This window comes from Littorina saxatilis, linkage group LG4, assembly GCF_037325665.1.
Source record: "Littorina saxatilis isolate snail1 linkage group LG4, US_GU_Lsax_2.0, whole genome shotgun sequence".
Lineage (NCBI taxonomy): Eukaryota > Metazoa > Mollusca > Gastropoda > Littorinimorpha > Littorinidae > Littorina > Littorina saxatilis.
This window is the reverse complement of record NC_090248.1, coordinates 23,542,792-23,570,698: the sequence shown is the minus strand read 5'-3', so window position 1 is coordinate 23,570,698 and position 27,907 is coordinate 23,542,792. Positions and strand designations below refer to the sequence as shown.

The following is a 27,907-nucleotide window of genomic DNA, read 5'->3' as shown; positions in this document are numbered from 1 at the left end:
TCGCAATTGTTACGCTATAGTACCGAGCGCTTGCTAACGCTCGCGAGCGCCACAACAAAACTATGCGTTGCATAGAAAACATTCGCAAACGTTCTGTGGCGCTCTGCCTATTCAACGCACCCCAGTTGTCAGGAACGCCGACTGACCGCAACACAGGCGCAGGAAGAAACAATTTCAACACTTCCATCAACACAGCACAGGTACCAAGGGCAAGGATCCCCAACTCACTATGCCCAGAGCCGTTCAAGGGTACACAGATAGAGAGGACGCCGCCGTCTGGTTTCGACGATATGAAATGTACTTGAAGCTTATGAACTGGGATAGGGATTACGCAGCCGGCGTTCTTCCTATGTTTCTCAGGGACTCTGCCTCCATTTGGTATGACAGCCTGGGAGATGAGAACAAAGCCACATGGACGACGGTGAAAACAGCCTTTGAAGAACGTTTCCTGCCACACCCAGCTATGAGATGGGCTAACCTGGATAGATTCAACTCAAGAGCACAGCGACCGAACGAGTCGGTAGATGACTACGTACAGGAAATGCTCAAACGAGGAAACGATTTGCAGAAAAGCCAGGCGGAGATAATGGAGACGGTAATCAGAGGACTGTCGGATTACATCTCACAATTCGTCATCGAGAGAGAGCCGAAGACAATGTCGGATACGCTCCATTACGCCAAGCTGGCGGAATCCATCAAGAGAATTTGTCTGCGTCAGGTTTGCCTTCAACGTACACACATTTACACACTTAAAACAATAATAATACATTATAATAATACCATCAATATCAACCCGTGATACCCCTCTGGTCGAAGTTTGTTTGACTCGGAAGACGTGTGGGTGACGAAGTGTTTGTATAAGCAACTCAACAATGATCCCTCTCAGTTACTAGTCAGTCACAGATTTCAACACTGGCACCCACGCGGCTCTGAAGGGAAAACACCGCCCCCAGATTGAGAGGAGGTAGAGGTACATTGTATTGCAGAACGTATAGAGTTCCTGAATCTTGTGAAGTAGCTCCTTCTTCAGTTTCTGACTGATCACAGGACTGCTGTCATGATCTGTCTGCAGACCGTTTAATTAAGCGTGATTATATAGTGCATTAATACGACTTTACTTTGGAAAATCGTTTATAGATTCTTATTTGACATTCGTCAAGTTCAAATTGGAGGAGTCAAACAAATAAGGTACTTAGGAAGCTTTTTGAGTAAAAGGAAGCGTTGTACACGGTGCTCCCGGCTCGTCCGCGTGTTTCAGACACACCCCTCGCTAGTGATTGGCCCATTCTGTCACGTGAAAAAGTTTGACTCACCAACAGCAAGAGTATTCACTCTTTCACAACCCATACAAACCCGACAGAGTTATTCCCGAACATTGTCTATTCCCTTAGGGGGGTGTTAGGCTGATGTCTCCAACTCACGTGACCAGATGACCTGGTCGTTACAGCTGTTTTGTTTCAGTTACTCCGAGGACTCGTCACGTCTCAAGGTCAAACGTATCTGTCCGGTCATCCAGTTTGTGTTACTCGTGTCACCAGTGTCTTCGCTGATTTCCTCTCTAACCCTGAAACAAGACTGGATTGGTGGTTTTTTTTTCTCCAAATGGCATATATCCACCGTCCCTATATCGATCATAAGTACAACAAGAAAAATGTTCATTCAAAATGAACAGCGTCGATGCAATGTCCACCAAAGATTTATTTTGGGAAGTGTTAAAAGGTTAGGGTCAAAAGTCAATGAATTGCATGTTGTGCTGGATATATAAATTGTTTATTTCAGTCAATGCTTGCTATGAATTGATCAACTTGAACAGCCACAAGAAAAAACAAGTCGCGTAAGGCGAAATTACTACATTTAGTCAAGCTGTGGAACTCACAGAATGAAACTGAACGTAGTCCGCCGCTAGTGCAAAAGGCAGTGAAAGTGACGAGCCTGTTTGGCGCGGTAACGGTTGCGCTGTGCTTCATAGCACGCTTTACTGTACCTCTCTTCGTTTTAACTTTCTGAGCGTGTTTTTAATCCAAACATATCATATCTATATGTTTTTGGAATCAGGAACCGACAAGGAATAAGATGAAATAGTTTTTAAAACGATTTCGGAAATTTAATTTTGATCATAATTTTTATATTTTTAATTTTCAGAGCTTGTTTTTAATCCAAATATAACATATTTATATGTTTTTGGAATCAGAAAAGGATGAAGAATAAGATGAACGTAAATTTGGATCGTTTTATAATTTATTTATTTTTTTACAATTTTCAGATTTTTAATGACCAAAGTCATTAATTAATTTTTAAGCCACCAAACTGAAATGCAATACGGAAGTCCGGCCTTCGTCGAAGATTGCTTGGCCAAAATTTCAATCAATTTGATTGAAAAATGAGGGTGTGACAGTGCAGCCTCAACTTGTACAAAAAAGCCGGATATGACGTCATAAAAGACGTTTATAAAAAAAATAAAAAAAAACCGTCCTGGAATATCATTCCCAGGAAGTCTCATGTCAAATTTCATAAAGATCGGTCCAGTAGTTTAGTCTGAATCGTTCTACACACACACACACACAGACAGACAGACAGACACACACACACACACACACACACACACACACACACACACACACACACACACACACACACGCACATACACCAAGACCCTCGTCTCGATTCCCCCCCTATGTTAAGACATTTAGTAAAAACTTTTTAATTAAAAAATAGAGCTTGTTTGAAACAGGTAGAAAGGAAGAGTTGATATTGCAATATCTGTACGTGGGAATGTGGTGAAAAAGAGTGCTAAAAGTAGTAAGTCGGCCTCAGATCCATTTCAAATATTTATTGCAGAAAAACAAAATACAAATTAAAAACAAAACCACAGAACCATTACCAGGTGTCATAGGAATGTTTGAAAACAATAGTTTTAATTTTACACTGTAAATACAGGAATCAGAATTAAACACCTCAAATTGGCACATGCATAATGAATCACCTGGAATTGCAACAGGGAGATACTGAAGTAATTGGAAACAAACACTTGAAATTGACAGAGAAACAATTGAAAATATATTACTGACATGAGCGTACAATATTTTAATGGAAGTGCATTTTTAGCACGAAGCATCCGCAGGAGGATGCACTAACAATTACATAGTGCCACAAAATGTGTACGGACATTTCACAACCGTGCATTATTAGCACAGAACACATACATGGGGGCGCACAAAAGATTATTGTACCATGATGATGATCGGGATTGTTGAAGATCTTTTCTTGTGCAAGGCGCCCCTGTATGACCGCAACTGATCCAACCGGCCGCATCTGAACAAACGACGTCGAAACGGCGCGAAACACGTCCTCTCGGTTGGTCTCGGATTGACTCGGCTCCTCTCGGTCTTTTTTTTTGTGTGTCTTTTTTTCTTTTCCTTATATATGGTCGGAGTGGTATATTTATGTACATCTTAGATTAAAAAAAAACCCCGAAAGCTGTGTTTAATCGTTTCGCGTAAATTGTACATTTTTTTTCAGCTTTGAAATTGTTTTGGCTTGGAGAGTCAGCGCGCTTTGGCTTGGAGACTAATTCTCCACAGGCACGTTCTTCCCAACCACAGATACCAGCGTCGTCCGCGACGCTGGAAAAAAGCTTTTGTGACCAAATGCCCGCTCGTTTGATGTGTGTGTATATAAGTCAGTATGTGTGCCTGTGTGTGTGTGTGTGTGTGTGTGTGTGTGTGTGTGTGTGTGTGTGTAGTCAGTGTGTGTTTGTGTCACGCAGTGTAATGTCAGTGTTCGTGTGGGCGGGGACGTAGCTCAGTTGGTAGCGCGCTGGCTTTGTAGCCAGTTGGTCGCTATCAGCGTGGGTTCGATCCCCACGTTCGGCCACTTTTTTCAGCTGCTTTCTTTATGAACTCGACAGACTCTCTTCGGTGTCCGAACACCTCCGTGTGCACACATGCGCACGAAAAAGATCCCACGTTCACAGCGAAAGTCTCAGGGCTTGGAAAACACGAAGACACGCATGCATCATCTCTCGTCTCCGATTATCATGATCGTATTTCGATAATTTGACGAGACAAACCCAATGCTGGTGTGTCGAAGAAGACAGCCACAGCGGGCTTGTTCGAATCAAAGTATCACACCATATCTTCAACGTATTACCAATACCTGTCCCAATATAGACCAGTTGGTCTAAGAGGACGTTAAACCCTAATAGTCAGTCAGTGTTCGTGTGTGTGTGTGTGTGTGTGTGTGTGTGCGGGTTCCCCCTCTTCTTATTTCAGATAATAAAATAACAGTTTAGTTACATATACTGACGCTTCTATCGGTTCTTGGACGATTATGAAATTCCTGTTCTCGATGTCGTCCATGATTTAAACCGACAACGATGTCCTGTTATGTTGTTTGTCAGAGGATTTACCGCGGCTTTCTCGAACTCGGAAGAGTTATTTCGAAAAAGGCTCCAAAATCAAGTGACTCGCTCTGTAAGCAGATACGTACTCTCTTTTCCATTTCTTGTTTGTTTTCTTTCTTCTATTTTTCTGTTGGTACAATTCCAGAACAACTTGTTAGGCGTTTATTACGCGGCAGTCGACGAGATTGTTTTTCATACAAAAATACGCAGCCACTTTTTTCAGCTGCTTTCTTTATGAACTCGACAGAGTCATAGTGTACTCGGGCGTATTTCTCTGTCGTTTTTCTCTCATTCTTCTTCTTCTTATTATTATTATTCTGCGTTCGTGGGCGGAAACTCCCACGTACACTCGTATTTTTTGCACGAGTGGAATTTTACGTGTATGACCGTTTTTTACCCCGCCATTTAGGCAGCCATACGCCGTTTTCGGAGGAAGCATGCTGGGTATTTTCGTGTTTCTGTTCTGTTTCTGACCCACCGAACTCTGACATGGATTACAGGATCTTTTTCGTGCGCACTTGGTCTTGTGCTTGCGTGTACACACGGGGGTGTTCGGACTCCGAAGAGAGTCTGCACACAAAGTTGACTCTGAGAAATAAATCTCTCGCCGAACGTGGGGACGAACTCACGCTTACAGCGGCCAACTGGATACAAATCCAGCGCGCTACCGACTGAGCTACATCCCCGCCCGTTTTTCTCTCATGATTACATGTACATCTATTTTGATTTTGCAAACTTCTGACACACATGTTTGTGCTGCAGTCAGCACATAACTACCTCTTGTCATTTTCACGACTTACGCTTTATACGCTGTAGAAGAATAGGAATGCCAGATTCCATTCAGTTCTTAGCCATGCGTGTAAGGTCTCCCGACCCTGACGGGTACTTCGACTCAGACCTTGCAAAGGGAACCCCTCGTTGGTGAAGACAATGGACGGAACTATTCCGCCATTGCCGCTTGAAGGAACAGGGTGAGTCAAAAGTTTGGATCGGCTTCCGGCATTTTTCATTGTGGGTGACCAAGACGAGTTGCCCAGAGCGGTCTGCCTCGGGTCGCCCGCAGTGCGCATGACAGAAAGCCGTTTCTTGGGGCAGTGCAGGAAAGCGCTCGCGAAGCACTCAGCGAGCGGCTTTGGGATATGCTCGCCTACTCAGTTGAGTGGAATCAGTGAGTGGATCAACAAGTACAGGGGTTGGACAACAGGCACATTCCACAGGTTTTGGGTGAGGCGGGTGTGGAGCTAGGTCTTTCGGACGCCTCAGGCTATACTGTACAGCGACTGACCCCAACCCACCCCCCTTTTAAGACCTCAAAAATCCCGAAAAAAATCAGGTCTTAAGGGGAAGTCTTAAAATGGAGTTAACTTTACAGGCGTGAAAAACAGAAAATCTTGAAAACTAGGGGGGTTTAAACATCTTAAAATGAGGGTCTTAATGAAAGGGGAGGTTCCACTTCACTACACTACTTAAGTTTGTATCCGTCGTTCACATTCCGATCTGACATGGCTAAAACGACGAAACTGTAGTTATGTTCGTTTAAACCGCCATTAGAAAACACGCCATACCGGCTGCTCTTACGCCCCCCCCCCCCAACACACTCTTAGCTAGCCAGTGACATGTGCCTGTGGTCGGGAGGTGTCCGTACCCGGTGGAACCCGCGGTCACTGGCTCTCTTGCCCAGTCTTGTTGGGTCAAAGAGCACTGATAATGATCAAACTTGTTTCGTTATTCAGTAGCAAAGAGTCATAACTTGAGGGCATTTGACCAACTGACTTGCTGAAAATCCGGCTTTGTGGGCATAATCAAACGCACTGGCTGCTGTAGGTGATAAGGTCACGGTCATGTTTCACAAACATCGAACAGCGGTTGTTGATTTAGCGCCGGTTGGAAGTGGGAGGGGCACGGTAGGGTTTTGCCTCAGTGTTCCAGAGGTACGTGTAGGCATGTGACTTTGCGCATCCGTGCATGCCCTTTTGAAGTGAGATTTTTGTACATCTCTGGTTTGCCCTTATTTAAGGAGTAATAATAGTCGACCATAAGTAATGGCATTTTTTTCACTAAGGGTTTCATGCTCCACTCACATGAAATTGGAAGGGAGGGAAGGTACTTGATTCACTCGTTGTTCGATGGCGTTCGTTTGTTGGTGCCGTAATGCAAACGACGTGTTACAGAATCTTCCCTCCCTTCCAATTTTATGTGAGTGGAGCTGTATTTTTTTGTGTCTATTGACTCTGCTGTCTTTACCTATCCTTTTGTTACCTGCCTGACAAGACAAGGTGTCCTATTTGTTTTTAAAATAAATAATTTCTAATCACCCTTGAAAAATATTATTCGTTGAAGTTCGGGTTGCCTGATTATCTCTGAAAATGTCTCTTCCTTTTATTTTTGGTCTCTCCGTCTACCTTTCAGTCGATCTACCCATCCTACGGTCTTTTTGAATCATGTTTGTTATGACAACTCGAAGCTGGGAGTATAATTATGTTTAAGTACCCATGGTGGAATGGAACATTTATGTATTTTCAAGGGAAGTGTTCAGCACACACAGAGAAAACGAAGTAGCACCTTGTTGACACAATCACGTGGACGGCAATCAGTCATAAGACGAAAAAAGAAACAGCAGGAATGACTCGTGCACTGAATCGATTCACCATCACGCACTTCATTTTGTCAAATTCACTGGTACACAAGTATTTTGTTGGATTTAAAAAAAAATGGGGGGGGGGGGGGGGGATTTGTGGGTATAGGTTTAATTATTTGGGGAAGATTGACATAGGGTGGCAATTATGTCGGCCTTAATTAGTCAGTCCAGGATCCATCGTTTGAAACTGAGGACCCGGATGTCAACAACTCAAGCTTGTCATGATGACCTCATCTGATGTAAACATCAACAGGGTGACCTTCATTGCTAAATTTTTGATTTTAAAGAGACTGAGAACAAAGGAGCTATAAATGGGGGGTGGGGGGGGGGGGGGTAATCGTTGAGGCTGCCGTCCTTCCTCCAATTACCTTTTCAAGTAATGTTTACGTTTATGGTTGTTATTAACTTTAGACCCAATCCAGCATTAGTGTTGACTTATATTAATTCATATTGATTGATTTATTCATTCATTTATTTCTTTATTTGTTGGTTTATTGATTTATCAATTTATTTATGAGTAATTTATTTCCCAGCAGCTCTTTATTTATTCAACACCAGTTGTTTGAAGGTACTTTCCTTCTCATTTAACTCATTACGTCAGTTACCACAGATTTGACCAGGCTTGTTCATAGGTTACTTGAAGAGCACAAATCAACTTGAATGCTTACCAACATTCAATGGCTTTGCTATCTTCTGTGCAGAGTGAAGCGTTTTCTGTTGACACGATCATTTGTAGCTTACACCAGCGTCTACCTGCAAAATGAATTACGCAGAAAACTCCTTCTCTGCACAGCACATAGCCGGGCTGTTGAATTTTGGTATGTCAAAGTGGAAAGATGCTCTCTCTCCATGTAAAAGCCTCAAGTAGATCTGTGATGGGGAACAATCGTTCACGGGGGAAGGAACGTATAATTAAATTGATATTGTTTTAGCTTACCTGTGTGCTCTTCCCAATCCGGGTCCACCTTTGGGTTCCTTATTGTCCTTTCAGCTTTTGTCATTTTATCTCTCACTCAGGCGTGCAGAAGTTTTGAACTCTCATACGTGTCACTCATCCGGTTCATTGTTTGTCTTTTCTTCTTCTTCTTTTTCTTGTCGATCACATTGTTTGTCTTTTCAACCATCTTCAGTTTCAGTTTGCTTTGTCTTATGCCGTTGTTGAGTCACTTGAGAAAAAGTGACTCTATGTAATCGGTCAGTGTTACACGGCCGGCCGGCCGTCCGTAGACACCACCTTAACGTTGGACTTTTCTCGGAAACTATCAAAGCGATCGGGCTCATATTTTGTTTAGTCGTGACCTCCAATGACCTCTACACTTTAACGATGGTTTCGTTGACCTTTGACCTTTTTCAAGGTCACAGGTCAGCGTCAAAGGAAAAATTAGACATTTTATATCTTTGACAAAGTTCATCGGATGTGATTGAAACTTTGTAGGATTATTCTTTACATCAAAGTATTTACATCTGTAGCCTTTTACGAACGTTATCAGAAAAACAAGGGAGATAACTAGCCTTTTCTGTTCGGCAACACACAACTTAACGTTGGGCTTTTCTCGGAAACTATAAAAGTGACCGGGCTCAAATTTTATGTGAACGTGACTCATTGTGTTGTGAATAGCAATTTCTTCCTGTCCATCTGATGCCTCATATAATATTCAGAACTGCGAAAGTGACTCGATCGAGCGTTTGCTCTTCTTGTTTGTTGTTGTTGCTTGTGCGATGTGTTGGTATTATGATTGTAAAGCGCTTGGGGTTATTTATCGGACTATCGCTATATATATAGAAACTAGATGAATACCCGCTTCGCCGGGTACGGCTTCGCCGGGAAGAAGTCGAGCTAAATACCCGGCTGCGCCGGGTGTACGCCGGCTTCGCCGGCACACCGCACGAAGGAAGGGAGATAAACGCGCAAAACACTGGAGAAGAGTAATACCCGGCTTCGCCGGGACAGTGACCTTCTAAAAATAGTATAACGGAAATATGGATTGAGCGTTGTCGACAGTGACCTTCTAAAAATAGAAACGGGAATATGGATTGACGCCACACGAAGGAAGGGAGATAAACGCTGAAAACACTGGAGAAGATAAGGAAGAGTTACTGGGAATGGATCCAGAGAAAAACCAAAATCGGTTCAGCGCTGCGCGCTGAGAGCACGTGTTGAAATATCTCATCGAGCAGGTTGTGTCCGGGGTGTACCTGAATATGGCCACCAAATTTGAAAGAGATCCATCGAGAACTTTGGCCGTGCATCGCGGACACACACACACACACACACACACACACACACACACACACACACACACACACACACACACACACACACACACACAGAGACACAAGTCGTATATATATATAGATAGAAGCTAATGTATGCTTCTTATTACTATGTATTTGACAAACCCGTTTCACTTATGTGTCTAATTCCTCTCATAGCAGACATCTTCATGTTTTTGACGAACGCATGCAGTTCACTTATGAGTCGTTTTCTTCTAAATGCAGCCATCTCCTTGTCTTTGGATTTCGCATTTCACTTATGAGTCTAACTCTTCACGTTTTTTATGTTCGCGTTTCATTTACCTGTCCCATTTTTCTCATTGCAGCCATCTTCATGTTTTTGGCGTGCGTGATTTACCCAAGTGGATGGAACCACCCTGAGGTGGAACGTATCTGCGGGGAGGACGCGGACGAGTACCGCCTGGGCGACTGCAACATCCGCTGGGCCTACATCCTGGCTATCCTTGGCATCTTTGACGCCGCCGTGCTGGCTGTCCTCGCCTTCTTCCTGGCCGCCAAGCGCGCAAAGATCGAGATCTACTCCACCAACGGCACTGTCAGCAAATGTGAGTTTTGTTGTTGTTGTGTGAGTTGATATAAGAAGCAACGCAGTTAGGCATACAAACACGGATAGGCATTGATAGACAGAAAGACGTAGACAGAGAGAGAGACAGACAGACTCAGAGACAGACAGACAGACTTAGGCAGGCAGGCAGACAGACAGACTCATGCACGCGTCAGATGGACAGACAGTCACAGACAGATACATTCTGTTTCATACACAGACAGACATAGGCAGGAAGACAGACTGAGAAAAGAACAAGTCGCGTAAGGCGAAATTACTACATTTAGTCAAGCTGTCGAACTCACGGAATGAATCTGAACGCACTGTATTTGTTTCACCAAGACAGTACAGCTTCGTCAATCCCCGCGAGAAGAAAATCGCTCACCTCCCACGTGCAAAACGCAGTGATATGCACACGCCAGAATAGCGCGGTAGCGTATTGTGCTAAGCAGACCAAAGCGCGCTTTTCTGTATTCGTGTTAACTTTCTGAGCTTGTTTTGAATACAACCTATCATATCTATATGTTTTTGGAATCAGGAAACGATAAAGAATAAGATGAAATCCTTTTTGGATCGATTTCTTAAATTTTAATCGTAAGACTAATTAATCTATTTTCGTTAATTGTGATCACATTTTAAGAGTAAACATGACATATGTATATATTTTTAGATTCAGAATGTCATGAAGAATACGATGTAATCAATTTTAAATCTGTTTGCGAAAAATCGATTTTAATGACAACGTTAATGAGCAAACTCGTTAGTTAATTTGTAAGCCTCCAAGCTGAAATGCAATACCAAAGTCCGGGCGTCGTCGAAGATTACTTGACCAACATTTCAACCAATTTGGTTTAAAAATGAGAGCGTGACAGTGCCGCCTCAACTTTCACGAAAAGCCGGATATGACGTCATCAAAGATATTTTTCAAAAAAATGAAAAAAACGTCTGGGGATATCATACCCAGGAACTCCCATGTAAAATTTATTTATTTATTTATTAAGGAGATTTCTATAGCGCATAACTAAAAGCACCATGCGCTTTACAATATCACTAAGTATAAGCACACGCAAACATACTCTGATTAAATAGAACTTAGCTTAGCAAGACGAGTACCGCCTGGGCGACTTTTCATGAAGATCGGTCTAGTAGTTTTCTCTAAATCGCTCTACACACACACACACACATACACCACACCCTCGTCTCGATTCCCCCTCTACGTTCAAACATTTAGTCAAAACTTGACTAAATATAAAAAGGAGAACAGGAATAAGATGACAGAAGGAGAAGTAAAGAACGCACAAACGCTCTGTCTGTCTGTTTGTGTCTCTGTCTGTGTGTGTGTGTGTGTGTGTGTGTGTGTGTGTGTGTGTGTGTGTGTGTGTCTCTCTCTCTCTCTCTGTCTCTCTCTCTCTGTCTCTCTCTTCTTTCTGTCTGTCTGTCCGTCTGTCTTTCTCTCTGTCGCTCTTTCTCACTCACTCTCTCTCACTCCCAGATACACACAGAGTGAGAGATATAGGACACAGGAGAAGTGGCTTTACTTTCGGACTGGATGACGACAGAGTCAAACTATTGAAGAACATTTATTTGATTAAAGAAACAAAGCTTGAAAGGTCAATAACTTGGGACAGGGGGATTTGGGTGCAAAGCAAGAAAAGTCTACGATGTTCCAGGTGCTGACGTATGAATTGTAAAAGTTAAAGGCAGAATACCTTCGTGTACACTACATTGGGGTGTGCACGTTAAAGATCCCACGATTGACAAAAGGGTCTTTCCTGGCAAAATTGTATAGACATAGATAAAAATGTCCACCAAATACCCGTTTGACTTGGAATAAAGGCCGTGAAAGGTGAATGCTCGCCTAATAGGCTACTGAGCTTTACTGGCCGATGTGAATGCGTTATATATTGTGTGTAAAAAATGTCTGTTTGTCTGTCTGTCTGTAAAAAAAATTCCATTTCAAACGGCAGAAATTAATATGTAAGCGCCTAGGGCTATATCTAGATTAGGCGCATAAAAATGATCACAATAATAATAATAATACCCTAACTCTAGAGAAACGTCCATCATTACTAAAAACCGACATGAGAAGTCGACACACTCCATGCATTATTTGTCGGAGACGGAAGTTAAAATATGGAGGTCCGCCCAAGAAACCCCGTGTCCGTTATACAAGCACGCACACTGAATAACTGTTGCGCATGAAGCGAATAAAGTGTATACTATTCAGAGAACGATTATGTCTTAGGTGTAATATATTGTACACAGGAAAGACCTATACTGTTCAAAAAAAGAAACGCATAGTTGCTACTTGCCAAATTTGTTTTATTTGTCGAAAAAATTAACAGAAAATCCAATATTTAGATTATTTGTTTGAAATTTGGTATGGACACAGTTGAATGCACACACAGTTCATTTGCATCTTCAAATCAATCAGTCAATCAATACGATTGGGTGCCGAGGCTGTCAAGTCAGTAGGGGGTGTGACTGCCTTGAGCAGCAACAACTGCCCGGCACCTTCTGGGCATGGACTGGATCAGATGCCGGATATCTTGCTGTGGGATGGTGTCCCACTCCTCCTGAAGTGCCTGCAATAGATCGCGGTGATTTGCCGGCGCTTCTTCTCGCCTGCGCACACGTCTGTCCAATTCATCCCAGAGGTGTTCTATCGGGTTCATGTCTGGCGACATGGATGGCCAGGGAAGCACCTGGACATGGTGGTCGGCGAGGAACTGGGTGGTGAGTCGTGCTGTGTGCGGGCGAGCGTTGTCCTGCTGGAATATGGCATCCTGGTCAGCCAGAAGAGGAAGGGCGTGTGGGCGCAGAATTTCCTCCACGTATCGCTGGGCAGTTATGCGCCCTTGGACGTGCACCAGGGTGCTCCTTCCAGCGGTATTGATCGCCCCCCACACCATGACGCCTCCACCACCATGAACGGGTGCCTCATCCACACAGTTGGGCGCGTAACGTTCGTTTACTCTCCGGTAGACCCTCCTCCGACCATCATGTCGCTGGAGCAGGAAGTAGGACTCGTCGCTGAACCACACGTGTCTCCAGTGATTCCGGACGGTCCAGCGAAGGTGCTGGTTGCCCCACTGCACTCGGTTCTGGCGATGGCGGCGGGTGAGGACAGCTCCCCTGTGAGGTCTGCGAGCTCTCAAACCAGCTTCATGCAGGCGGTTCCGCACGGTCTGGTCCGATAATCGGTGTGGCCCGGGGAGAGCCTGGACAGAAGATGAGGCCGACAGGAAACGATTCCGGAGGTGGCGGAGCCGTATGAAGCGGTCGTGAGCAGCAGTTGTCGCCCTTGGTCTTCCCGCTCGTGGCAAGTCAGCAACGGAGCCAGTGGCTTGAAACCTGACCCACAGTCTACTGATGGTGCTCTGGGACACGTGGAAGTGCCTGGCGATTGCACTTGGACTTTGGCCTGCTTGTAAACGACCCAATGCAATTTGGCGGTCTTCTCTGCTCAATCGGGCCATCTTTCGTCGCTGAATTGTTGTCTGATTTCTTTGTGGCGAACAATCCGCTTTTATGGGTTTTGGAAGACATGGTGAGAGCTCAATATTCCCCGAGTTTCACGAGATTACACTGAAGCATGACGAGTGGTCATGCCAAATGAGCAATTTTGACATTGTAGCCACTGATAACGCATGCGTCACGTGCAGAGCTCACTTGTGGCAATGGACGAAAGGTCGACGACCAGATAAACATTTTCTGCAGTTTGGTGGATATCCTTGTAGCCATATAACTAAATTAACCAAATATTACAAGCTATGCGTTTCTTTTTTTGAACAGTATATTTATACCAGCCTACGCTTGCCGTGCTAGTGTAGTGGGGTGGGGATTGTGGGAATGATTGAGTAGCACTGCCACTTTGTATGGAGGGCTATGTCACACTGTTCTTGCTGTTGGTTGTTTATTTTGTGTATTTATTTCTTATCTGGTTGCCTGGTGGTTTTTTTGGTGCAGAAGGATACCACTTAGTGATTTACAGGGATTAATAAAGCGACATGAAAGGAAAGGGAACTGTACACAAACACTGACACACACTTAGTTACACACGTTGCCTGCTTATCTGTCCTTTATTCTTGTCCTTGCATGCATGCATGATGTTAAGTCCTTTGTACTGGAAACTTGCATTCTCCCAGTAAGGTCATATATTGTACTACGTTGCAAGCCCCTGGAGCAATTTTTTGATTAGTGCTTTTGTGAACAAGAAACAATTGACAAGTGGCTCTATCCCATCTCCCCCCTTCCCCGTCGCGATACCGGTTCACTTCCCTTAAATCTGCCGGTTTAATTTGGAATGGTTAAAATTAATGGGTTGAGTGTGATTAAGAGTTGACGAACATTTGCTCGCCCTTTAAAACATATGTTTCATTTTTGTTTCTAGTTTATCTTCTTCGTTCTTGTTACTTTTTCACACTGAAGTCATTGCTATATAATGTATGCTGTTAGTTTCACCGATTTCTTTTCTGTTTCAGCGGAATTGAACGGGTACTCGGAGACAGTGTCCAAGCGGTCATTACCCATCCAACCCCAGTTGGTGGCCATGCCCCTGCCCGGAGAGGGAGAAGATGACGGATACAGCCAGTTCTCTCACCACTCCCACAAAGCTCGCTCCAACCGCGGCTTCCAGCTCTGAGCAACTGCTGCAGTTGCCTCCCTTGCTCCATGACATCGTCTTCTGTTCCTTCAAGGGGAGTAATTCCTTGAGGCGTGACGGATTTGCTTCCCTTCGGATGCAAAGTGCACTTCAGCATTTGTGAACTTCTTTGGGCTGTATGCTATTGGGATGCAGCAGCTCAGCTTATCCCGGGAAAATAAAAGTTGTTCTTTTTTCTTTGTCTGGGTGATAGTTTATTTACTGTTAACTCTTTTAAACTACAGACAAACTCTCTATATGAAATGTTGAAGTGTTTTAAAGCAGTGTATGTCTTTTCATTGTCAAATTTACTTCTGTTTTGTTTGTTTGAATAAAGGGTTTTGTTAAAAAAATGAATATCCCCGGAAAATATTTCAGCTGTGTAGATGCTTTATTAGAGAGCAGCTTTGGTGAACCATTGATTTTGAAGCAAATCATAGTACATGTAATACAAAGAAGGGTCAATGTGATAACATGAACCAAATCAAAAATATTGTACTCTTGAATATTAAACAAAATGTCTAAATCGAAAAATAATTGTTTGGTTTTCCTTTTCTGCGAATCTTTCATACTTGTTAAGCTGCTTTTCCATATTGAGAATGACACATTCAAAAGAAGCAATGGTGCAGCATATAGTTGTGAAACTTTTTGGTTTTTTAACAAATTGACACTGATGAAAATGCCAGGAACCAAAATGTCTGCCAGTATGCCCAACTTCATCATTCTGTTCGCTTTGTGAATAAAGCAAATGAACATGAAGAAATGATCAATACATGTATATCATTTTTCTCATTTAGTGATTTTTAACATGAGTATTTAGCTACTGCAAGAAGTTACCCAGCGGTAACAATGACATTATCTCAGAAAACTATCAGGCAGTTTCCTTTGTGTTCCATTTTGAATGAAAAGTAATTGATTTACGTTTCATCATATTTTCACTATTTCTGACAAAATAGATTTTTTTTTTTCAATTATGATAATCGGTTTTGTAAATTAGTTGTTTTTTTTTAAATATAACAGAAGTATTCCTCGTCAAATAATTTTTCAGACGTTTTCAACTGGTAAATTTTGTCTACCACACTATGGATGGAATTGAATCAAATCAAATGCTTTTTTCCTGATAATATAAAGTAGAAAAATGTATTTATGTGTAGATTTTAAACTAGTGTGCTTTGACATGTATGATATGACAGTGTGTGACTGATTTTGGGTAAATCAGTGTATTTGATCGAACTGGTTTGGTTGTTTATAGTAGCATATTGTATATGCATTTATGATCATGTTCACTTTGGAATATGTTTTTTTGGGACTTTTTTTTAGAAAAACTTTGCACTGTTTGTATCAATGAACACTCTAACTTGTCTCACGTGTGCCTGCTGTAAAGATATTGCTCTGTACAAACATAATATTTGTAGTGATATTATCTACTGGTTGCAAGTGTAGATGTAATTTTGTATGCGTTCTAAGGAAAAAGAAAAGATATAGTATGAAATGAGTCATCTTCAAAGTTTCAGAGCAGGTATTTTACTATTACTTGTTCCAATTCTTTTTGCAGTTTTTCTTTTACTATTTGTTTGCAAAACTGAAAAGTAAGTTGTAGAGTGTTTGTTACTAATACCCGTTAAAAACATTACCATACCCACCAAATTATTTTGTTGTCTGTCCTGTTTAACATTTAAGTTCCTACTGCCTTTGATCCATTGAAAGTTTGGAACCATTTTACAATGTCACCTTTGTTTGGGAGCAGTGTTCTCAGGTGAAGGTAATACATTGTACTGCGTTGCAAGCCCCTGGAGCAAATTTTTGATTAGTGCTTTTGTGAACAAGAAACAATTGACAAGTGGCTCTATCCCATCTCCCCCCTTTTCCCGTCGCGATAAAACCTTTGTGGTTGAAAACGACGTTAAACACCAAATAAAGAAAGAAAGAAAGAAAGTTCTCAGGTGACAGTAAGCGAACTGTTTGTTTTTTAGTGATCACTTGTATATCTGTGAACGATACATATATAAAGTTATATTGCTATTTCATATGTTACGTGGATTTCCATTGGTCAGTTGGGCAAAATTGAGCTCAGTGCAAAAGTGATATCGACGACATTTCCGTCGATATCAGGTTTGATATCGACGACCTCTTTATTGCTTCCCCACTTCAAAAACAAAAACACCTAAATTTAAAAACAAAAAAAAATATATATGAAAATGTAATTATCCCAGAATTTTGTTGAGCAAGTGACTAAAGACTTTTTGAAGGAAAAGACATTTTGAAATACTGAAAAGTACAAGAAAAGAGTGAACAAAAAGAAATAATAATCAGAAGGAGGGATATGGGACAGCCAAAACTGAGACAAATACTTTTGTAATTTCTTTGCAGTAAATACAAAATGTCCAGAGAATTAGCAATATATCTAACATTGACTGACTGTGTGATGATATCTTCTGCTATTGGTCTGTTTCGACAGTGATATCAAAATCTCGACCTCCGGTCTCGATTTTGATATCACTGTCTCAACAGACCATAGCAGAAGATATCATCGTAATATTTTTGTTACATCGTCTTACGTTTCCTGACATTTGTATATTACTCACCTCCTCAGCATCTACATCTGGAAATAAATAAGCATTCTTTTTCTACAACGGTGTTTTTTTTACTAAAAGTATGTGTGTGCGTATGCGGGCATGCTAGCATGCATGTGTGTTTATGTAATGGTGTATGCATGAGTGGGTGCATGCATGTCTTGGTGTGTGTGTGTGTGTGTGTGTGTGTGTGTGTGTGTCACTGTATATGCGTTCGTGTGTGTGTGTGTATTTTGTGAAGCATTTTTGTGTCTTCTAGCCTCTCTAACGTAGGATATGACTGTTTTTAAGGCAAATAAAAAATATGCAACATTTTGAAAGGCTGTGCAAAGGAACATTTGGAAAAAAGCACGAGGAATCAACCAAAGCTAAAAAATAGCTTCTTCATACCACAAAATCATAGCCATTTATAACTTTTCTGAAAAATAGGCAGCTCTATCCCCAAAAGTCTCGCTAGAGTTCAGTATCCAATTATGCATCAGACATGCTCTAGATTCTTCTGTCGCATGCACACACGCACACAGGCATTCACTGAGATTGAAAGACAGACAGACACACGTGCGCGCTGACACACACTACCACATACACACACGCACATAGGAGCACGCACGCTCACACACACACACACACACACACAGGCGCACTGGCTCACGCTCAAACACACACACACACACACACACACACACACACACACACACACACAGGTGCACTCACGCTCAAACACACACACACACTCACACACTCACACGATGTGCTCAACTTTTTGCACTGCAGTTCGCAAGCCGGAATGTTTTTATATTGGTATGCTCCTATCACTGCTGTCCTGAATTCTTCGAGTATGCAATGTTGACCCATGTGTTGGAGATAAAGCATATTTAGTGCATTCTAATGGCTGGTTTCATTCTGTATTGCTGTCCGGCTTCTACACCTGTCATCTCTCAGCTCAGTTAGAAAAAAAAAGAGAGAAATAATAATATTGCAAGTTCGATAAGACACGAGATATACATGTACGGATATTTTGGGGAATTTCATTAAAAAATTTTTTTTTACTTCAAAAGAAGAGATAAACAAGTCGCGTGAAGCAATATCAAAACATGTTGTCAATCTCTCGGCCTAGTGATTCTAAAATATCAACACTGAAAGCTCGGGATCAGTCATCAACAATCAAAGGGATCCTTGGCTATCCGAAACTTGAAGATCGAGACGGTCCACGTTGGTCTCCGCGAAAGGCATGCGGTCATAGAACCAGTTTTCTTTTATTTTGAGCATATTTTCAGAGTAAACATAACATGTCTATTATATATATATATATTTTTCTTCTTTTCTTCTTCATTATATTTTTATTCAGGCAAGTTTCTGTACAGTGAACAAGGTGTGGCAAAGAAGCGTAAATGTAGTACAAGAGTCAACAAAGATTTGTCTATATATTTTTTTATTCAGTAAATGATAATGAACACAATGCAATAAAAAACGCTCGCGCTGGACCCGAGTACTCTTCAGACTGGCTTGCTCCCCCAGTATGAAAGTTTTTGTCTTGTGCACGTTTAAGACCAAGTGATTGCTCTGTGTGAATTACAGGCATTCCCTTTGCTATATAAATACATTGCATGCGAGCCGAGGATGTGCGTGGTGACTGGCCTTTCTCTTTTATTTGATCACAGTGAAAAATATACCTCTTCATAACTGGTGAACTGGTGGCCCACGAAGTTCTTTTACTGTCCTGGCTCGCGGATTCTTGCATTTATCACGCCCCAGGTAGTTTTACCTAATTCTTTAATGTAAAGTGAAGGTAAAAGACTGAAACATATGTAAACAAAGGAAACCATAAGAAAAAATACAAATTAATATGAAAAGAATCAAAACACAAAATCGCGACCTCTAAACCACCGCAGTCGCGACCGAGCAACGAACGCTTGGTAGAAAATGGGGTACACAAAAAATCAAATTATTCAAACACACAACGCGCAAAGCCTCCACACGCTGGCTGGCTGTTCTATTTTGCAAATCGTCTCGCATGCGATACGCATGCTTTTTATGTATTTCTCGTCACTGTGTGACGCGTTCGGCTGTCCTATCAGGCTGCCTGGCTGGCTGTTGCTCCGTGAATTCCTCCCACCGCCAAGTCGTTTTTGTGGTTTATTTCGCATTTAGGTCCCAGGTAACATTATGAAGTTTTAATACGATCAATCGGACCTATTATCAAGTTAGTGTATCAACTTTTGAACGAACTGCGCCCAGTAGTTTCCCAGCAATAAGCTGTTAAGTCGAGACAGACACACACACAGACAGACACACAATTAAAGTCTGCTGAGCCCAAGTACTAGCGTACTCGGTGATAAATTTTTAATCTGTAATTAAAATAATTCAATTTAATGTCTATTTAAAAAAAGAACTAATTGATTAATTACGTTTTAAGCTTTTAATCTGAAATACATTCCTATAGTCTAAACCGGGTCAAAGATTGTTTGACCAAAACTTCAATCAATTTGATGGAAAAATGAGGTCGCCACACTGATGTCATCGAAGACACTTATCCAAAACATGGTGAATAAACCATGTTTGGATATCATCTGGAAGATGTTACATGAAACATATCAAATTGTGAGTCAACCAGCAGGGAAAGTTTATAAAAAGAAAATTGAAAAAAAGAAAAAAAGAAAAGAAGGGCAAGTCGCGCCCCGCACCGTGAATTTCGTGCAATCGAACTTCGAGCGTTGTATTGGCTTTTGTTCGTTCTGGGTCACTGGCCACCACGCTTTCATCCCCGCTTATGAGGTGTGTGTTAGTGTGTAAGTGGGCGTCGTTGTGTGTGTGTGTGCGTGCGTGTGTGCGCGTGTGTGTGTGTGTGTGTGTGTGTGTGTGTGTATGTGTGTGTGTGTATGTGTGTGTGTGTGTGTGTGTCTGTTTAAAATGTGTTTGTGCGCGTGTGTGTGTGAGAGAGAGGGAAGTTTAGTTCAATAACGCATTCTTTAAACACTTCTATGCCAAAATGACCAAAATATCGTTATTCTAGCAAAGGATCCACTCCTGCAAAGGTATAGTAGGCCTACCTAGTAAACGCCCAGCCCCAACTTTCGGGCAAAATTGGTGCATATGGGGGAGGGGGGGGGCGTATATAAGGTAGTTTACGGTAGTTAACAAAATGCAGTACATTGAACCCCCTTTTGACTTGACTTACTTGACTTATTCCTGTAGACTCCCTGTGGAGCATAGGGCCGCAACAACTCCTCGCCAACGCACCCGGTTCTGGGCAGCTCCTTTCAGTCGGGGCCATGTCGTGCCAGCTGCCTTTGCCTCACTTTCTATTGATCTTTTCCAGGTCTGCTTTGGCCGCCCAACTTTTCTCTTTCCCTGTGGGTTCCAATCCAGGGCCTGTCTGGTAATGTTGTCGTTTGGCTTCCGTAGGGTGTGTCCAATCCATCCCCACTTTCGCTTCTTGACATCCTGGCTGATGGGCTTCTGGTTGGTTCGCTTCCACAGGTCGGCGTTCGAAATCTTCTCCGGCCATCTGATGTTGAGGATGTGCCGCAGGCACCTGTTGACGAAAGCACAGTGTTTGACGAAAGTCTGGAGCTTCCCTGTGATGGTGTTGGTCACTCTCCAGGTCTCTGATCCATACAAGAGGACTGCCTTCACATTGGTGTTAAAGATTCTGATCTTACTCCGGAGGGACAGTGCTTTGGAGTTCCAGATGGGTCGCAGGGTGTTAAAAGCGTGTCTTGCCTTGTTGATACGACTCTTGACATCATCATCTGCCCCGCCGTCCGTACTAATTACGCTCCCGAGGTACGTGAAGTGGTCTGTCTCCTTGAGGGTCTCTCCCTGCAGCTGGATAGGAAGCTAGGTTCTGCTTGTTGTTCATCTTTATCACCTCAGTCTTCTGTCTGTTGATCTTCAGGCCTGTTTTTTCAGCTTCTTCACGGAGTCTTGTCAGCTTTGCTTGCGCGTGTTGCTGTTTGTGGGAGAGGAGGCCAACATCGTCTGCAAAGTCAAGGTCTTCGAGCTGTTTGGCGAAAGTCCACTGGATGCCCGTGTTGCTGTCCATGGTTGTCCTTCTCATGATCCAGTCAATGACCATCAGGAAGATGGTCGGCGACAGCATGCAGCCTTGTGAACCCCCTTTTAAGACCTCCAAAAATCTGAGAAGTTCAGGTCTTAAAAAGGAGGGAGTCTTGAAATGGGGTCATGTTTACAGAGGTTATGAGCAGAAATTCATCAAAAGCAGGCCTTAAAAGGGGGAAGGTCTTGAACTAGGGGTGGGGTGGGGGTGGCTTAAAATGTGTTTTTTTATTGCACATAACATATCAACATGATAAAAACCAGTTAACAACAAATGTGTTTTAATTGTGGCAAAACGTAAGTCTGCAGGGTTAGCATCGAATTACTTTGACAGAATCTCGTGACACCTACGAACTGCATCTCTCGCTACGTCACTGAGTCGCTCATCAGTCATCGTGCTGTTGCCAAAATAGAAGTCTTTCTGAGTCTAAGCCTGATTTAGATTAATATATTTCATCAGATGTTATCAATATGCAAACAGAGTTGACATAATGCCAAGGTATGTTTTATAACTGAAAACATTTACAGCTAGGCCATAGGGGGTTGAGAGTAATCCATTCAAAAGAGGCCTGTGGGCAGAACCAGGAGTTTACGAAACCAAAACTATGCACAGACACAATTTTTCAAAATGTCCCTCATTAAACCTCTTTGACATTGTGTTTAATACTGTACTATAACTCAACAGTAAATACAATGAACATGTACAGCTTGTAAGTGTATTAACTATGCCAGTAAATAATCACATGCGAAGCCAGTTTAAATTGTTGCACACAAAAATTGAGTGATTAAAATCAACAGGACGTCACCTTTGATTTCCCTGTGGGTTCCAATCCAGGGCCTCCTTAGGCCTAAGGAAATCCTTAGGCTTGATGGAAAACCGCTGCTCTTTGTTTTGCATGCTCTTACCTGAGAAAGCATCATCACCTTCTGTGCATCACCTGTGATGTTGGTAGTGATGTGTTCATTCCTTTATCGTCTCTGACAAAACCTTCCCTTTGTGAAGTCTGAATTTATCTCTGAATTTCGCTTGTGTGAGGATACAGAACCGTTCTGACTACCGTTAATATTCCTTGTTTTTGAGTGCCCAACGGTATTTTGGCGTTAAATAGTAAAACAAAATAAAAATGCACACACACAAAGAGTTAGCTTAACTGCTAGCACCAGATTAGAGAAACCGTGACAAAAGTCTTCTACTGCCTCTTTGTTTGCTCCTTCCTCATTGCTCTCTCTCTCAGTCTTTTTTCTCGATTCTTCCTCCGCTCCCCCGTCGTTGTCTCCCCCCTCCTCCTCCTCCTCTTTCTTTCCTCCTCCTCCTTTTCTCCACACATCCACCTCCCCCTCCTTCTTCTTCTTCTCCTCTCACAGTCTTAAAGTCTTAGGTATGACCCGGCCGGGGTTCGAACCCACGACCTCCCGCTCACTGGGCGGACGCCTTACCACTAGACCACCGTGTTGCGGTACTACTACGTAACATGCAGACAACACCTTTAAGAGGTTTCTAACTGCACTGCTTGGTTTTTATATTTAGTCAAGTTTTGACTAAATATTTTAACATCGAGGGGGAATCGAAACGAGGGTCGTGGTGTATGTGCGTCTGTCTGTGTGTGTGTGTGTGTGTGTAGAGCGATTCAGACTAAACTACTGGACCGATCTTTATGAAATTTGACATGAGAGTTCCTGGGTATGAAATCCCCGAACGTTTTTTTTCATTTTTTTGATAAATGTCTTTGATGACGTCATATCCGGCTTTTCGTGAAAGTTGAGGCGGCACTGTCACGCCCTCATTTTTCAACCAAATTGGTTGAAATTTTGGTCAAGTACTCTTCGACGAAGCCCGGGGTTCGGTATTGCATTTCAGCTTGGTGGCTTAAAAATTAATTAATGACTTTGGTCATTAAAAATCTGAAAATTGTAAAAAAAAATAAAAATTTATAAAACGATCCAAATTTACGTTTATCTTATTCTCCATCATTTGCTGATTCCAAAAACATATAAATATGTTATATTCGGATTAAAAACAAGCTCTGAAAATTAAATATATAAAAATTATTATCAAATTTTTTTTTTCGAAATCAATTTAAAAACACTTTCATCTTATTCCTTGTCGGTTCCTGATTCCAAAAATATATAAATATGATATGTTTGGATTAAAAACACGCTCAGAAAGTTAAAACGAAGAGAGGTACAGAAAAGCGTGCTATCCTTCTCAGCGCAACGAATACCCCGCTCTTCTTGTCAATTCCACGAGCACTGCCTTTGCCACGGGCGGTGGAGTGACGATGCTACGAGTATACGGTCTTGCTGCGTTGCGTTGCGTTCAGTTTCATTCTGTGAGTTCGACAGCTACTTGACTAAATATTGTATTTTCGCCTTACGCGACTTGTTTTTCGTTCACTTTATCTTCTGACTTATCTGTAGACATAGGTGGGTTTTTTAAAGAGTAGGTTCCAGCACACTCAGCTACAGTGCGCTTTGGGACACTGAACTTTCAACAGAGAAAAATGACCTTCTGTCAAAGATTTTGCCTTGTTTCCATGCTTTTGATCCAAGGTAAGACACAACATATTTCTAATACCATTTGTCCACATATTTATTGTCATGATTGGCTTTTTCTTTTCTTTTTTAAATTCGGTGTCTTACTGGGAAAACAGTCAAGCTATCTAACTTTGATGAAAGTTAGCCTTTTGAAGCTAATATTTGAGAGTTAGTTTTGGATATTCTCGGCCCGTATTCAAGAACGGATACTTGTTTTACAAAAGAATTTGAAGAAGTTACTGACATGTAAACATTGAACATTATTCCCAACCGTTGCCCGCCTTGTTTTGAAGAAAATACTCGATTCACAACGTTAAAACCCTAAAATATATGACTGACTGACTGACAGATTTAGTGATAGTTCAATTGGTTGATTGATTGATATACTAAATCATTGACTGATTATCTATTTATTTATTTACTTATTTATTTATTTACTTATCTATTTATTCATTTATCTATTTTACTTGTCGAGGATTCAATGGTCTACAATGGACTTCAGAAACCCAGACCCAGAGCGTGATGCAAGCGTGTGCAGGGGACACTATCACCTTCCCCTGGTTCTTCACCCTGAAAGATAGAGAACAACTCGAAGTCATCAGATGGCTTTACGCCCCACCCGGAAGTGACGCGCCTGTCCTGATGGCTGACATGGTCTCCGGGACTTTCATGGCCGTTCCTTTGTACGCCGGACGTTTCAGTTACCTTGACAAAGCCAGCGTTGACCTGAGTCAGGTGACTTTGGGTGACTCGGGAAACTACACTATGGTCGTCAGCATTCACAATGGAGATGCCTTCTCTTCTATTCATCACACCGTCAGTGTGACTGTTACAGGTAAGTGTTGATGTTGCTGCTGCTGCGTTGTTGTTGTTGTTGTTGTTGTTGTTGTTTAGGTGGCTGCTAATTTCCCACTTAACAATTGTGTTGTGAGTCGTACTATCTTCTGATTCCAATCCACGTTCTCCGCTAACGCCGGGTACACATTTGACTGGTCTTCTAATCTTTAATAGTGATTTGCACTTTATTCTATTTATAAGGGGGCGGGGTTAAAGCTTAAATGAAATAATGATTCCAATCCATGTTTTCCGCTAACGCCGGGTATACATTTTACTGGTCGTCTAGTCTTCAATAGCGAATTGCACTTTATTCTATTTAATAATGAACAACAGAATACATAGGGTAACAAAGTTAAGCTATCAGTCAAAATTGCATAGCACGCTTACGTCGAAAGCGTTTTGGCTGTGTTGACAGTAACGTGAGAATGCGCGGTTGCCCTTTTCTTCATTACACCCCCGGTATAGGGGTGTGTATAGGATTCGGTCGATGTTTTTTCTTGCGTTTCTAACTCATCCACAACTTCCATCCGTCACATCAACAAAAGACTGACGTCGATTGATTTTGCTTTTGCTGACACTCCACCATTCACTTTCAAAGAAAGAAGACGCCATCAAGCTTTTCACAAATATGATTATTGCGGATGAAGTAGGCTATTTTCCCCCCTTTCTTCCCCCTTCAAACTTAGTGCCATCCAGCAGTGGTGAGAGTCTGACAGTGATGCAAGCAGACCAGGCGGTATACGACAGTGCTGGAAACCTGCACGTGCAACTTGTCTGTGGTCAGCTTACATCGCGCGGTCAGCCGCCTGTAGACGTCATCTGGACGGTAAGCTAAAGGGCAGATTATATACCTGCGCCGAGTCCAGACGATCGACGCACTGCAGATTTTCCCAGTCCGCTACACGTTGCGTGAAATGAAAACAGGCCAAGTACTCGTCATAGTCCCCATCGCAGCATCAATAATATGCAGTGCGTCGTCTGTGCCGCTGACGCAGGTATATTCTGCCCTTAAGATACCAACAACATTCGCATTGACACAAGATAATTGATTCTTCGTACGGCAGTCTGCTGAGAATGTCCTTCTTTCATAATCATCCGCGATGTGACCATTTTCAATTGTATACATATATGCATTTGCAATAATGTCAGGCATGTATACTGTACATGATGTAGTACTGCCTCTGCATTGAAGCCCCCAAAAGCCTGCCAGCTCAAAAATAATCTTCACCATGATGATGGTTTTGGTACTGATCGATGATGATGATGTTGATGTTGATGATGACAACGACGATGACAAGAAAAGACGATGACGACGACATATCCCTTTCATTAATCAAGCGATTTTTTTTTTACACATAAGACGCCGACAGGCACAGAAATGGCGAGTTCTAACTACGAAAACGGGAGCTTCCATCTACTGCTCGACACACCGGTGAAGGGAGGTAACTACAGTTGCCGTCTGCCACCACGTTCTCCCTCCACCCTCTGCCTGCCTGGGAACGATTCGCTGCTAGAGGAGGCGGCTGTGGAGGTGGATGCTGTCAACGCTCGTCTGACTTTGCTGGAGGCCAAGGAACAGGAGTTGCGGGAACAGAACAGGAATCTGACCGCCGAAAACCACAGGCTGAAAGATGACATCTTAACTCTGCAGAATTCAGACGGTTCGCTTTCAGTTGATAATAATACAATGTATAAAGTATGTGATAGTTATTGGTAGACTTATTTTCCCACGTGATAATGAGACGTCAAGTGGTCTCATTTTAGTCCAAGACAAGTAAGAGCTAACGTGACATATAGACGTGCGTTGCTCATTTCAAATAATTTGAAATATGTAAACTGTATGATTGTGTTGGATGTCACGCACGTGCTTCATGACAAGTGACGGTTACGCGTCAGGTATGGTACGCTAGTACTGACATTTCAGTCTAAGATGAATATGTGACAGTTATACGCCAGGTGCTGACGTTTCAGTCCAAGATAACCGTGTGATATAGCGGTTACACGTCACGAGTTGCTCCTAGTTCTAAAAGAGTAACTTAAGGTTGCACCGACCATCGGCTGTGCTGCAAAAAGTGCAAAGTCTTCTGCAACCCTTTCTCCAGTCACAAGGCACATAAATGTGACCTTGATTTGTCTTTGATTCCAGCTGGGATCGTCAGTTTCAGATGATATAAATATTAACAAACAAACAAATAAACAACCAAACAGACAATCAAACAATCAAACAAACAAACGAACAATCACGATCAGCAATGTGTGGGCTGACTGCTCATATCCGTCTTTTTGTCTTCAGGAACATCATTGATGCACGTCACCTTTCAAGCAGGCTTGGCCCGTAACCGAAATGTAAACACCACTGGACCCTTGAAGTTTAATGTCGTCATGCTAAACGAGGGTGGAGCTTACAATCCTACAACAGGAGAGTTTACGGCACCAATTAACGGTTCATATTTCTTTATTCTCACAACATCCCCCTATGCGACCGGGCAGAGTAACGATGTTCATATTGTCGTCGACGGTTCCTCTATTGTTCGGATCCATAACAGTTATCATTCCCATTCAAACAACAACATGGCCACAGCCCACGTGGCAGTTTGTCTTGCAGAGGGACAAAAAGTTTGGCTTATGAACGCTGGTGACATGTACTATAGCTCTGCACTGTCACATTTCACTGGGTTCCTTCTTCACCCAGATTGCTAAATGTTAAAACGCAAGCACACACATTGCACACCGGCGCACACACATACACATACACACACAGACACGCGCACGCACGCACACACGCACGCATGCGTGGTTACACACACACACACACACACACACACACACACGTTAGCGCTTACACATACTTACTTCAAAATAAACGTATAGGAAATATAAGTGGCCTCAGCGTACTTTGTGTGAATAAATATTTGTCACAGTTATTTGTGAAAGACATTTCACGTAAGAAGGATGGAGATGAATTGTGCAAGAAGAAAGAGACATCTGACTTAAACGCAAGTCAAGTTGAGCATGAGGTTGCAGTGTGATCCGGTTTGCTGAAAAAACACACACACACACAAGCACACATTCATACGCGCACCCCCCCTGCACACACACACACACACACACACACACACACACACACACACACACAAACACTCACATACAGGCTGCTGTGCAATGGCTAGTCCGTGAACCATCGACTTGTTCCCCCAAACGTCGATGCACGGGAGGTAATTATTGGAAAGTGAGAAAAACCTGATTATCCCCCTTGACGTGTACACTTTTCGAAGATGTACACGGTGGACAGGGAAACGGTCTCTACAATTAAATGCAAACAATTCAAACGTACACGAATATGCTGGTGAACATCGACACAGACACAGACACAGACACA

The 27,907-nt window shown here is 42.5% G+C and overlaps 2 protein-coding genes across 2 annotated transcripts in view; both read left to right on the top strand.

Annotated features, from left to right (window-relative positions):
- Window positions 1–17,157, top strand: part of LOC138964268 (LHFPL tetraspan subfamily member 3 protein-like) — a 37,137-nt gene extending 19,980 nt beyond the window's left edge. The window contains exons 2-3 of the mRNA XM_070336173.1: window positions 9,641–9,880; window positions 14,364–17,157. Coding sequence (XP_070192274.1) covers window positions 9,641–9,880; window positions 14,364–14,524 — 401 coding nt within the window. The 3' untranslated portion in view covers window positions 14,525–17,157. The remainder of the gene's footprint in view (window positions 1–9,640; window positions 9,881–14,363) is intronic.
- A 6,432-nt stretch (window positions 17,158–23,589) lies between these two features.
- On the top strand, window positions 23,590–27,408 carry LOC138964266 (uncharacterized). The gene is made up of 5 exons (XM_070336172.1): window positions 23,590–23,706; window positions 24,167–24,526; window positions 25,215–25,354; window positions 25,889–26,189; window positions 26,822–27,408. The coding sequence occupies exons 1-5, from the start codon at window positions 23,658–23,660 to the stop codon at window positions 27,226–27,228; spliced, it is 1,257 nt and encodes a 418-aa protein (XP_070192273.1). The 5' UTR covers window positions 23,590–23,657; the 3' UTR covers window positions 27,229–27,408.
- Window positions 27,409–27,907: the final 499 nt, after the last annotated feature.